This window comes from Girardinichthys multiradiatus, chromosome 18 (genome assembly GCF_021462225.1).
Source record: "Girardinichthys multiradiatus isolate DD_20200921_A chromosome 18, DD_fGirMul_XY1, whole genome shotgun sequence".
Taxonomy (NCBI): domain Eukaryota; kingdom Metazoa; phylum Chordata; class Actinopteri; order Cyprinodontiformes; family Goodeidae; genus Girardinichthys; species Girardinichthys multiradiatus.
The window spans coordinates 23,729,404-23,742,587 of NC_061810.1; the positions used below are offsets into that span (position 1 = coordinate 23,729,404).

The window sequence follows — 13,184 nt, forward strand, 5'->3', positions numbered from 1 at the left end:
ATGTATTAATTATACTCAGTCAGTCATTTTCTACCACTTATTCCATAGTGGGTCGCAGGGGAGCTAGTGCCTATCTCCAGCAGTCTATGGGCGAGAGGCGGGGTACACCCTGGACAGTTTGCCAGTCCATCGCAGATTAATTATACTTTTATTAGCTATTGTTTTTATGGGTTTAAAGTTTTATATGTGATTTCCTTTAATGTAAAAAAAAAAAAAAACTACATAGGAGAGCTACACTTTATTTGCTTTTAATTTATCCATACTATTATTTGACAACCTACATATTTATTAGCTTTTATGATTGAATTAGGTGTTATAATCATATATTTTCCCAACAGATTTTCCTTCAGAATGTAAGAGGCAGAGATAGAGTATATTGCATTTTAAATTCAGTATACCAAAGATAAATGAGAATGTAACAAGCTCTATCAGAGCTCTGATTGCTATTAGCTGACAGTGTTTTTCAGTCATGCATTATACATTCACTGTCTCATCCATAAACTGGAGTTGTGCAGCCCTGCAGCAGATGGTCTAAACACCCTTGTTTCACCTATTCCAGCCCTGGCAACTTTAATACAGCCCACCTACTTACTTTGCATTAATAGAAAGGGATAAATCATGAGCAAACACTTCATATACAACAGCCACTCAGTGATGTTGCAAAACCATGACTCATATTTACTGATGGCACCGAGCAATTACTGTGGGGGTAGGAGAAAGGATATGCTGAACCCAGTTTTATTGGCATAACAAACCCTTCAGACATATAACAAGGTGTATTTCACCCTGAAATAAACTGACACACTATGTACAGGACAAAGTAATATTCGTAGTTAAACAAAGGCCATAAAGTTCAAGATTTGCCCGTTTTAAGAGAGGCATTCTATCATCTACCAATAAACTGTTTGAGAAATCATGATCAAAAACTAAAATGTTATCAAAAAGTTAATGTATAAATCTTACATGCCTTCCATTTACCAACCAATAAAAAAACACTATCAAAAATAAACTATTCAAAATATTAAAAGGAACACTTTGAAAACAATTGGAAAAAAAATAATGCTGGATATACATCCTACAGCAGACCCTCCTCTCCAAACCCTTTTACCTCTTTGACATGAGCTCAAAGTGAACCTGCTCTTATCTGTGAAAAGAACAGTGCTGAACCTGCCAATTCTGGTGTTCTCTGGCAAATGTCAATTGAGCTCCACGTTGCCAGGCAGTGAGCACACTAAAGGACGTTGGGAACCTCTGGCCTCCTTCATGAAGTCTGTTTCTAATGGTTTTGTCAGAGTCGACACCAGTGGCCCGCTGGAGGTCACTTTGCAGGGCTTGGGCAGTACTCATCCTGTTCCTCCTTGCACAAAGGAGCAGATACCGGTCCTGCTGATGGGTTAAGGACCTCCAACTGCCCTGTGTGTAAAATATCACTAAAATGGTTTGTCTAGGAAGAAAGTTACTTGGTAGCATGCTGGTTTAGCTCGATGTAAGCCCTTCAGCTGTGAAATAATTTATAGGCAGTGTCATAGTGTGTGGTTGAACGGAACCGGAGTGTAGAAAAACGCTTGGCAGCAGCATAGCAGATTTAAGAATCTTTAGACTTTAATACCAAAATAGATAAACTTACACCAGTCTCCAAAGGTTCAAACAATGACATGGAACCGGAATCAGCATGGAAGTAAACAGGAGGACCAAGCGAGGAACAATGAAAATAACCAAACATATATACTGAGGGAGAGAGGAGTGAGAACCAATGAAAATGGGTGACAAGTAATCAGATAAAACATTAAACAGGTGTGGAACCGGGTTGCAGGGGAACTGATGGAAGGTGACTGATTACACTAACGAGACTGGGCTGCTGAGGGAGAAAAACAAACATGAGGACAGAAACTTCAGAAAACAATTCAAAATGACAAAACCTGGGGAACACAGATAAATAAATGAACTAAAATGAACACAAGAAGCTAGAAGGTAAAAACCCACAGAAGTAAACAACAAAGACACATAAAGGAAAAAGGTAAACAAAACATACACTCCAAAATGGCAGAGCATGACAGTCAGAGGACGTTACCGACATAAGAGTTTACAACTGATTAACTTATGATGAATTTTAAAACAGTTTTTAACTGTTTTCAAAATCAATTAGAATAGTTACTATTGCTAATTGGAGTTTCTGTATGCATTGTCTAGATTGTAAATATTCCTATGTTGGTTCAAAGTCTTAAAAAAGGGCTAGGCAGCCTTTTCATATCCCATATTTTTCAAAGCAGATGGAGGTTAAAAGCTCAAAACATAAAACTGAAAAACTTTCTGTGACCTAGTTAGCCTTCGTTTGCTACTGAAGGTCCTTGTTGCTCCTCTGTTGGCACAGAGGGTCTATAAATTGAGTTTTCCTCTTGGTTAATATTAATGTAACAATTTAACATAATTTTCAACACTTGATAGGTGTGCACAAAACACATACCAAACAGCTATTTTGTATTATCTCGCTATGTTTAAAAACATCTCCAAAGAAGGCCATGCTGAGAAGGTAGAGTGCTCACTGACAGAGCACTTCCATGACAAAGTACCCATATATGAACTTTGATGTTTTAATTTCAGTGGGAAAAGTGTTTGCCTTTGAGTTACAATCAGCAAAAATATGACCTACAGTAAAATAGGACCTACAGGATTGTTGGTCAATCGATAAATCAATGGACTCAACCTGATATCCAATCCATGAAATCAGTATTGGGTCTGATGTTGAACCAAACAGAAATCTTATGTCACAACTAAATCAAACATAAGATGATTTTTTCTTTTATTGTGACAAAATAGTTAATTTAAAATTGCCTTGATATGACCTAAGAATCACTAGAGATCAAAGGTTTTATCTGGGACACATGGAACATAGGGTGTATGTGAAGGCTTGTAGGTAAACTGAGGCGAACCGCAGAGAGACTGATCACAGCCTCAATCTCATAAGGTCCTATGAAACGAGGTGAGAGTTTTCAGGACATAGACTTAAGTGGTACATCACGTGCAGATAACCAAACCTTCTGGCCAGGCTGATATTCCGGGGCAGGTCGGCGTCTTCGATCAGCGAAGCGCTTGTTCAGTTCTGCGGTTCGTTGGAGGATTTGGATTGTGGAATTCCAGATGGATTTGCTGTTTGCTATGCGTTGGTGGACCGAGGAAACTGATGTCTGTCTCATTAGCAGAAAACAAAGGCGGCTGGTAACCAAGGGATCCTTCGAAGGGAGAACGTCCTGTAGCAGAGGAAACATGAGAATTTAACGCATTTTCAACCCATGGTAGGTAGGAGCACCAGTCTGTTGGGTTAGTAGAAATGAGACAGCGTAGAGTGGATTCTAGTTGTTGGTTGAGTCTCAGTTTGTCCACTGGATTGAGGGTGATAGCCAGAGGTTAACGAAACCTTAGCTTCCATAGTTAAGCAGAACTGCTTCCAGACCTGAGAGATTAATTGCGGGCCTCGGTCGGACAGAATGTTATGTGGGATTCCATGCAAACGAAAAACATGTTTGGTGAGAAGCTTAGCTGGGAGCAGAGCTGACGGAAGTCTCCTGAGAGGGATGAGATGGCACGTTTTAGAGAAACGGTCAACAATTGTGAGAATGGTAGTCATACCTGAGGATAGAGGTAGACCAGTAACAAAGTCCAAAGCAATATGCCACCAGGGACGGCTAGGAATGCTAAGAGGTTGGAGGAGACCTGCGGGTGGTTGATTACTGGTTTTGTTTCTGACACACGTGGCACAGGCCTGAATAAAGTCCTTAACGTCCTTATGAACTGAAGGCCACCAAAACCTTCTCTGTATGAGAGCTATTGTTCTGCTGACTCCAGGATGAGCAGAAAACTTAGCAGTGTGTAACCAATCAATGAGTCTGGTACGAACCTTAAGCGGGACATAGGTGCGATTGGGTGGTCCTATTCCTGGGTCGGGTTCCTGTTGTTGAGCTCTGAGGATAATGTCCTCCATCTCCCACCTGAGTGCCACAACCGTCCAACTGGGCGGTGGAATGGAAGCTGGCTCCTTTACTGAGTCGTCAGCAGCAAACTGTCTGGAAAGGGCATCAGGTTTAGTGTTCTTGGGTCTAGGTCTGAAAGAAATGCATAGATCAAAATGTTAAAAGAACAAAGACCACCGGGACTGTCATGGGTTCAATCTCTTAGCTGACTGTATATAAGCCAAGTTTTTATGGTCCGTCCAGACTTGAATTGGATGTTCTGCTCCCTCAAGCCAATGGCGCCATTCTTTGAGAGCTAGTTTAATGGCTAATAACTCCCCATCACTGACATCATAATTTCTTTCTACGTTGTTCAGTCTTCGTGAAAAGAAGGCACAAGGATGTAGTCTCCCATCCTCAGAATTCTGTGACAACACTGCTCCAACCCCAATATCAGAGGCGTCGACGTCTAAAATAAACTGTTTCAAAGAGTCAGGGTGAATTAGGATGGGAGCCTGAGAGAACTTCCTTTTTAGTGCTTGAAACGCTTCTTCGGCCTCAGGTGACCAGGAAAATGGAACCTTAGAAGAGGTTAAAGCCGTAAGGGGTGCAGCTGTCAGACTGTAATCTTTTATAAAACGTCTGTAAAAGTTTGCAAAACCAAGGAACCTCTGCAATGCTTTACAAGTGTCTGGTACAGGCCACTCCAGGACTGCCTTAATTTTCTCAGGGTCAGATCGCACCTGTCCACTCTCGAGAATGTAGCCCAAAAAAAGAGACAGAGGTTTGGTGGAACTCACACTTTTCACCTTTCACAAAAAGACGGTTTTCCAGAAGACGCTGAAGTACCTGGCGAACATGGCGACAATGCTCCTCAATGTTCCTTGAATAAATCAAAATGTCATCCAGATACACAAAAACAAAAATGTTCAGAAAATCTCTAAGCACGTCATTAACAAGGACCTGGAAAATGGCAGGAGCATTGCAGAGACCAAAAGGCAGGACCAGGTATTCAAAGTGGCCGAGTGGAGTCTTGAAGGTCGTCTTCCACTCATCCCCCTGGCGGATCCTAACAAGATGGCAAGCATTTCTCAGATCTTATTAGGTAAATACTGTAGCACCATTAACCGGCTCAAAAGCTGAGGAAAGTAGTGGAAGAGGGTACCTATTCTTGACAGTGATCTGATTTAGGCCCCTATAGTCAATGCAGGGTCTTAACGACCCATACTTCTTCCCTACAAAAAAGAATCCGGCCCCAAGAGGTGAAGAAGATGGCTGAATTATTCCTGCAGACAAAGACTCACTAATATAATTCTCCATGGACTTCTGTTCGGGACGAGAGATATTATGTAGCCTGCTAGAGGGTAGGGGGGCACTGGGGAGTAGGTCGATAGCACAGTCATAAGGCCAGTGAGGTGGTAAGGACAAAGCCTTGCTTTTACTAAAGACTCTTAAGATCATAATATTCAGAAGGTACTTGAGTTAAATCAATAACCTCATCTTCCTCATTACCCTGTTCAGAAAAACTTAGAGTGAACACTGACTGGAGGCAAGATAAATGGCAACTATTGGACCAGGATTCAACACGACCCTCAGACCAATCTAGATGGAGATTATGTTTTCGCAACCAGGGGTAACTTAAAATCAACGCACCCTGTGATACGGGAAATACAAAAAAAGATATTTTTTCCCTATGGTTTCCTAATAACAAAAGGTCAAGAGGCTTAGTCTGGTGAGTAATTCGCTGTAAAGGCTGTCCATCAAGAGCTAAAACAGATCGTGGAGAAGAAAGTGGTTCCACTTCAATTCTGGCCTTGCATACTAATTCAGAATAAATTAAATTGAGTTCACTTCCGGAATCCACCAAAGCATACATAGTCAAAGTTTGTTGATTAACTAAGAGTTGCTGGCAGGCTGAGTCTAGGGGCTTTACTATTTAAAGAATGGTCCGCCAACCCCCCCTTCAAGGTTAGCGGACCCTGTCATTTGGCTGCCCGGGACAAACAGGACAACCAGCTACAAAATGGTCTGGAGAACCACAATAAAAGCACTGCTTGGATTGTCTGCGTCTTTGTCTCTCTTCTGGAGTCAATCGAGTGTGTCCAATCAGCATGGGTTCTGACCTGGTAGCTAAGGGCTGAAGGGATTTAGCATTGCGTGAAAAACTAGGCTGCAACTGTGGTCGATAAACAGATCTTTCTGCTCTGGTTCTCCTTCTTTCTCTTATTCTGTTATCCACTCTTGTGGCCAAGGAAATTACTTCATCCAATGTGGGGGTTCGTCAACCAGAGCCAACTCATCTTTTAGAACTTTGTCTTGGGCGTGAAAAAATGGAGACTTTAAAGCACTCTCGTTCCAACCAGATGCAGCGGCCAAAGTGCGAAATTCTATCGAAAACTCACTGAGGTCTATTGCGTTGCTTTAATGCTCGCAGTTGCCATCCTATACCTGGCTTATCTAATTTGGGGGAAAAAGTTTGCTTAAACTCTGAAATAAATTATTCAAAGGTACAATCGAAACTAGTGGAAACTGAAAAACGGGCCTCGGCCCATTTCAAAACCTTGCGGGTCAACAAACCAATAATGTACAAAATCTTAACATTATCATGCGGGAAGGAACGTGGAGAGCAGTTGAAAACTAAAGCACATTGGAGTAAAAATCCCCTACAATTACCCGCCTCTCCAGATAATTTTTCTGGGTTAGGGGAAATGACGTCACGAGAGTGAAGAAGCTGTGAAGTTACCGGAGATGCCGCAGCGCCATCTACCTGCGTGGCAGGTTGGGTATTTAGGGTCTGTTGTAGGTAATCTCTGTTGGAGGTAATCTGCTCTAACTGTTGGTTTGTCTGACGCTGCTGTTCTGCAAGAAAACGGAGAGAGGAATCATGAGAATGAATTTGATTAGTATGTTCTGAAAGAGTTCTTCGGAGTGTTTCTGCAGGGTCTTGTTGGCCAGAGTGTTCTGTCATTTTCAACACAGTTTTGACCCACATACTGAAAACACTCAGAAGTAACATTTTTACATGTTTTATTGTCTGCCAAGTAATAAAGGCACAAGAACTGGAAACTCCAACTGTACGGGAAGAAAGGAGAAGGGACTGGTGAATAAACGAACAATATATAGTAACTGATTTTATCTGAGAAATGGCTTACTAAATTGCTGTTGCTTGAACAACCAGGGGTAGAGGGATTCAGAGTCTTAGCTTGTGAAGTGGGGTTGTCCAGTTGTCTTCTCAGTTGCTGGTTAGGTGCAAACCAGTTGAAGCACAGGTGCCAGTGTTTGCGAAGGAGGGAGGAACAGGGTACGCTTATGCGTTGGTTGAAGGAAGCGAGAAGACGCCAGCTTGATCCGTGTCCAAAAGGTACAGACGGTAGGCAGAGAAATCCACAAGAAGGTTGATCCAATACTCAGTAGATGATTATCCAGATTGTTCAGAGGACCTCCGGAACAAAGTCAGGACTCAGCAAAGTAAACAAAGCCTCAGGCAAAAACCTGCGAGGGAACAAATTCAAAAGTTACTAAGAGCACATGAAAAGAAGCAAAAATCAGGAGAGGCTGAGCTTGTTACCACTAAGGGAAACACTCTGGCATCGAAGTGCTGGCAGCTTCCCACTCAAGTACTCCTCCATACAATCAGTAGATAGGTCACACTTGTCATCCAGCGCACCTGAGAACCTCCAGCACCAACTGAGAAACACTGAAGCCATGAAAACAAGTACACCATACACACACACACCAGCACATACACACATACAGACACAGACTCTGACACACCCTGCTTGCTTCTAGACCTGAAGAAATATGTTAACAGCTTTTTTTACCAAAAAGTGCATGGTACTTATGAATGCAAGACGTATTGCTGCAAAGTCAATGCCAGTGACTGTCCACTGTCTCTACATGCTCATCCAGGAGGAGTGACTGCTACAAGTCTCTGACTTGATGCAATCTGCTGGGTTTCCTTAGATAGAAAAACTTTTTATCCAATTTGAATAAATAACTGAATCTGACTGCACTGTTCAATGGTTAGAATTACTTGGGAGTGTATGTACCTGACTTTTGTGAAGTGCCTTGAGACATGTGTTGTGAATTGGCGCTATATAAATAAACTGAATTGAATTGAATTAAATTAAATTTAGTGGTAAAATGCGGCTCAATATAGAACATTTGTGTATCTGTTAACACCTGAATCTAAACACCTCTGGGTCTGAGTGTGAGCATGCTTGTTTAACAAGGTTTCCCCATGCAAATATGCAATAGTAAGTGTGAGGAGCCACATACCTGTCCCCCTGAACCTGGGACAGATACGGAGGAGATCCTGAGCCATAGACATCCAAAGCCCCCCAGAGCACAGGAACCCCAGGAGAACCATCTACCGTGGCCCCCCCAAAGAAGAGCAGGGGAGAGTCCCAGGGGAACCACCCAGCAGCCACAGTGCTGAAACCCCATTGAGCCCACAGGCCCCGCCGGCAGCCGTCTACGCCAGGGCAGATCCAGCCATGGACCCAGAGACATATTACTCCCCAAGTTGAGGCCCGACAGAACCCAGGGGTCCAGGCCCTGGCAAGCAGCCACTGGGAGTGAGCCGGCATCCACCAAAGCACCCAGCCCCAGACACTGATTACCACAAGTACACCAGTGGGCAGAGACACCAACCACTGGCAGGTAGTGTGGCGGGGAGGAAATAGGCCCCACATTTGATGGAGGGTCGCGACGGCAAGGCAAGGGCCCCGCACAACGCTACGCCAGCCCCCACCCACAGGCGCAACAGGGCAGACACCACCGAGCACTACTCCCACAACGGAACCCCTGACCCCACACCAAGATGGGACAAACTCACCCGGCAAGAAGTCGTCGGCCAGCGGCAAACACCCGGGGACGGCATCCCCCACCACACCCCCCGCAACCACACAAACACACCACATCACCGCCACTACATCAGTAGCCCAGGGACATTATCCAGCTCAGCTCTACCTTTGCGCCCAATTTTTTGTTTGCTACATAATTTCGTTTATATTCATTCACAGTTCTGATGCATTCAGTGAGAATCTACAGGCAATGTCATAAACAAACAGAAAATGGGAAAGTGTTTCTAAAACTTTTGACCAGTAGTGTATATCTATTTCACATGCTATATTTAAATTAACAATCTATGTAATTTACTTGAAAGCTAAAACAGAAACAATATTTGTTTACATAATTGTAAATAAATTTAGGAAGTTAAGTCAGGGGTTAAGTCAAGACATTATACATAAACAAAAGCCCGTAAACAACGAGTTATGGCTGTCAGAAATGTGAGGTTTTACAGCACCTGCAGCAGTAACATCACTTGGTTACCTGTTTGCATGAAGTGTTAAAGGCCTCTTAGCAGTATAGTCAGTCAATCCCTCTCTATAAATCTGATCCTTTAAAAGGAAAAAAAATATCCTTCACACTCCTTCACATGTTCCTTTTGTCTTTCCAAGGTCCTCACCTTCCTAATTCTATCCTTTTAAATACACACCTGATTCTCACAGACTACAGAAACCACAACTTAGAAATGCATGTTATCCCCAAATGCAGATGTCTACCTCCTGAGTCTTGTCTACGTTCTACGTGTTGATTGTTGCCTGCTTTGTTCTTTGTAAAAGAAAACTGTAAGCTATATTATTATTACACAGCACAGAGATCTGAATGTGTTGGTTAGGTTGCATTCACTCCTTTGTTGGATTAGGTTATTTAAACAGCATATAGTTCTTTTCGGGCATTTAAACCTGGAGAAAAGTTTAACTGGTTTGCATGAAGATGCATTTTGCATTGTTTAGACAAGTTGATTTTTTTTTTACTGTTGAGTTTTTGAGCATTAGTTGTAGTAGAGATCATTGTCTCTAAAAGCAGCTCCATACAGCAGTTTTGCAACATTATTAAGAATATCTGGCTAAACAACCAAGTGTCTATCTCTGTTAATGCATACTACCATTGCAAGGAAGGATTATTAGCCAGTAAAAGTACTTTTACTTTTACCTAGTACTTTATCTGGTAAAAGTTTACTTTTGGTGAATGTTTTCACCAAATCCACTTCTCAAAGTAACGAAGAATGCAGATTAGACTGTTTTTTATTGGGACCTAACAACTGTCATTGAGAGTGCATCTATTGATATCTGTGTGAGTAATAAAAAACTATATACAAAATTTGTGAAAGTAAAAACAAACATTTGTCTAATGCCAATTTTACAATTTGATTTTAAAAAATCAATTTCAGGAGCTCTGTAACGTAAAAAAACAAGAAACCATGTGCTTTGCGCATTATCTTTTGCTTCAAAATTGACTTCAAAAATAACAATAATCATATCTTTGTTTTAATCTATTACAGTATATAATCCTCCAGATTTACTGGCAACCCTGGTAAAGATGTGTGAAAGCCCTAAAACGTGAAATTCCTTGTATGCAGTAGCATAATGTCTCATTAAAAATCTTTGAAAGATTAAACTTTTGAATACATTTATTTAGAAACAAAAATAAAACAACTAATTGTTTTAAACAAAATTATATAATATATGCCAATCTTAACAATGGGAAAGAAAGAAGAACATGCTATTCAGTTAAGGCAGATGTGTGTTGATCTTCAGGAATTGGTTAGGTGGTGGGAACTGTAACAAATATAGCTGGACAGGGAATATATTTTTTAAGGCTTTTGACAGATTTTATCCAGAGATGCAAATTAATGTGGAGGATGCAATGTATATATCACTCTGTTTTGTGTGATAGCAGTCCAGCAAGTGTATATTTATTTGTTGTGTGCACAGGCACATGCATGTGTAAGTGTTTTGGGCATGCTTGTGAGTAGAAATCTTTATGTCTTTAGTGAATGGTTGCATTTATCAGTCAGTTCCCATGTTTCTGTGATGAGTTTTTTTTAAATCATCTCTGCTGTCTCCACCTCCTTCCTATGTCCTCTTGATCCCTTCTTACAGCTGTCATTCTCCGAAGCCATGCGGAATAAGGCCCGACTGTCCATCACGGGAAGCGTGGGGGAGAACGGCCGCGTCCTGACTCCAGACTGCCCCAAAGCCGTGCATGCTGGTCACGCCTCCCATCGACACCTCGGCCTTGCAGTGGTCTCCTCCGGACTGCCCTAAAAACCAAAAACACCTGCCGTGCCTTAACCACACACAAACATGAAGACTTTAAAATCAAAACACACACAAACATACACATGCTTGCAGCATATATCATATATACACACATCATTATAGCTACAGAAAACCGAATAAAAATACTCAGAAACAGAGACATTTTTAACACTTGAATACACAAGAACAAACTCTGCGAAACCATTTCACCTTCCTGCTGCCACTGGTTCATTTTACAGAAGACGAATGAACTAAAACTGTGGAGTGAGCGGTGCAGAAAAAGAAAGATGGACAACCAAGACTCCACACTTCCCTACAGCATTCAGATTTTGTTTCTTGTTTTATGTTTTGGAAAGAACAATTGTGTGACCATTTTAAGTCAACATGAAAGCTAGCACAGATTTTCATAACTGAAAAAAAATTATCTGAGAAAACAACCACAAAGCTAATCAGACCGTGATGATGGTACCGATAAAGATGATGATCGAATCTTTTCAAGACACCCAAAACCACTCCGTTCCTGCTCTGTCTTTATTGGACAATAAGCCACACCCCCTGACAAAGTCCTTAGTATTCCCTGCAAACAGTATTTTTAAGATCATCATTGTGGTTATCATCCTTACTTGCCTACAAAGACTGCGTGCCAGATATTATAACCATTAGGAGACCAGAAAACTGTAAGCTTGAACGGTCAGACTGTGCAAACCTGCTCCTTTGTCACAGACTCTTCATACTGAATGAAAAAAAACTTTTTTAAACATACATACAGAATGATTTTTTGCTCTAAGTCAGCTGGGTAATCAACCACTGCAGTACTGAAATAACCTCGAAACATGTGGCAGATCTTTACTACAGAATACAAAGGAGTTTGTAAAAGAAAAATATATTAATTAGTAAAGTCTTTTCATCAGCAGTAACATTATATTGCTAGAAGCACTCAACAATAAGATGATTATTACTTTTTGTTAAGTTGCAATGGTAAAGTTTTGAGATTTGAAGATGAAAACAACACATGGGCAGATCTTAAATGGCTCAAAATGCTTCTCAACCTAACCACTGGGACATCAGAGACCTTTGCACAACAAATGATGAAGGCTATGTGGCGACAATTTAGAACCCAGACCCAATATCCATTCCCTTTGAACTTTTCCATATGTTGTCATTTTTTATTTCAAATACAAATCTGAAAAGTGTGGTGTGCCTTTGTATTCAGCCCACCATGAGTCATAATTTGTAGAAAAACCTGGAAATAAGGCTGTAAGTCTTTTGGACTACTTCTCTACTAGCTTTGCATGTCTGCACACTATTCTCCTTTACAAAACCGTTTAAACTTCATTCAGTTTTGATTCTTGCCCCAGATTCCTAATTGGATTTAGGTTAGTATTATGACCTGGCCATTCTAAAGTACAAAGAAGTATTCTTCATAAAATGAAGAACATTATGGAGAACCCTGATCATCCTCTTCATGAGACTTGTTCAACAACAGAGTGTCTTCAGTCAGAGGCTTCTTGAGATCTGCTGTAAGACAGAGCGCTACAGGAGATCTTTCCTGCCCACAACCATCAGCATCTACAGCTCTGAAGAAAGCTGCATAATATGAGCTACAACAACATTTAATTTCCCTTTGGGATTATTAAAGTATTTTTGAATTGAATTGAATTGAATTGAATTGAATTGAATTGAATTGAATTGAACACTTGGCTATGTCTTTATCTGAACCAACCCTTTGTATCTCTGGTTAAATGTTTTGGGTCTTAGTCCTGTCGAAAGGTGAACCCCTACTCCAGTCTTAAGCCTTATTTATTTAACATGCTTTCCTCCGGGATTGTTCTGTATTTAGCTAATTTGTCATCCCATCAACTCTGACCAGTTATCCTTTTAATCCTGAAAAAGCATCCTTAAATCATGATGCTACCACCATAATGGTTCATGTGCAGTGTTTCTTTCAGAAATTGTGTTTTGCATTTAGGCTAAAAGGTCTAGTTTGGGTCTCGTCTTACCAGAGCACCTTCTTCCACATGTTTGTTGTACTTCCTACATGGTATGTGGAAACATTTAAAGAGGATTTCTTATGACTTCTTTTTAACAATATATTTTTTCTTGCCACTCTTCCACAAAGGTCAGAATA

At 41.1% G+C, this 13,184-nt stretch overlaps 1 protein-coding gene across 5 annotated transcripts in view; it reads left to right on the forward strand.

The window, feature by feature from the left end:
* gria4a (glutamate receptor, ionotropic, AMPA 4a) overlaps window positions 1-12,597 on the forward strand; it is a 214,488-nt gene extending 201,891 nt beyond the window's left edge. For 2 of the 5 annotated variants that reach the window (XM_047390617.1, XM_047390618.1), the window contains exon 18: window positions 10,898-12,597. In XM_047390617.1, coding sequence (XP_047246573.1) covers window positions 10,898-11,062 — 165 coding nt within the window. In that variant the 3' untranslated portion in view covers window positions 11,063-12,597. The remainder of the gene's footprint in view (window positions 1-10,897) is intronic. The other 3 variants (XM_047390619.1, XM_047390620.1, XM_047390621.1) reach the window with 2 other exon arrangements.
* The last annotated feature ends 587 nt before the right edge of the window (window positions 12,598-13,184 follow it).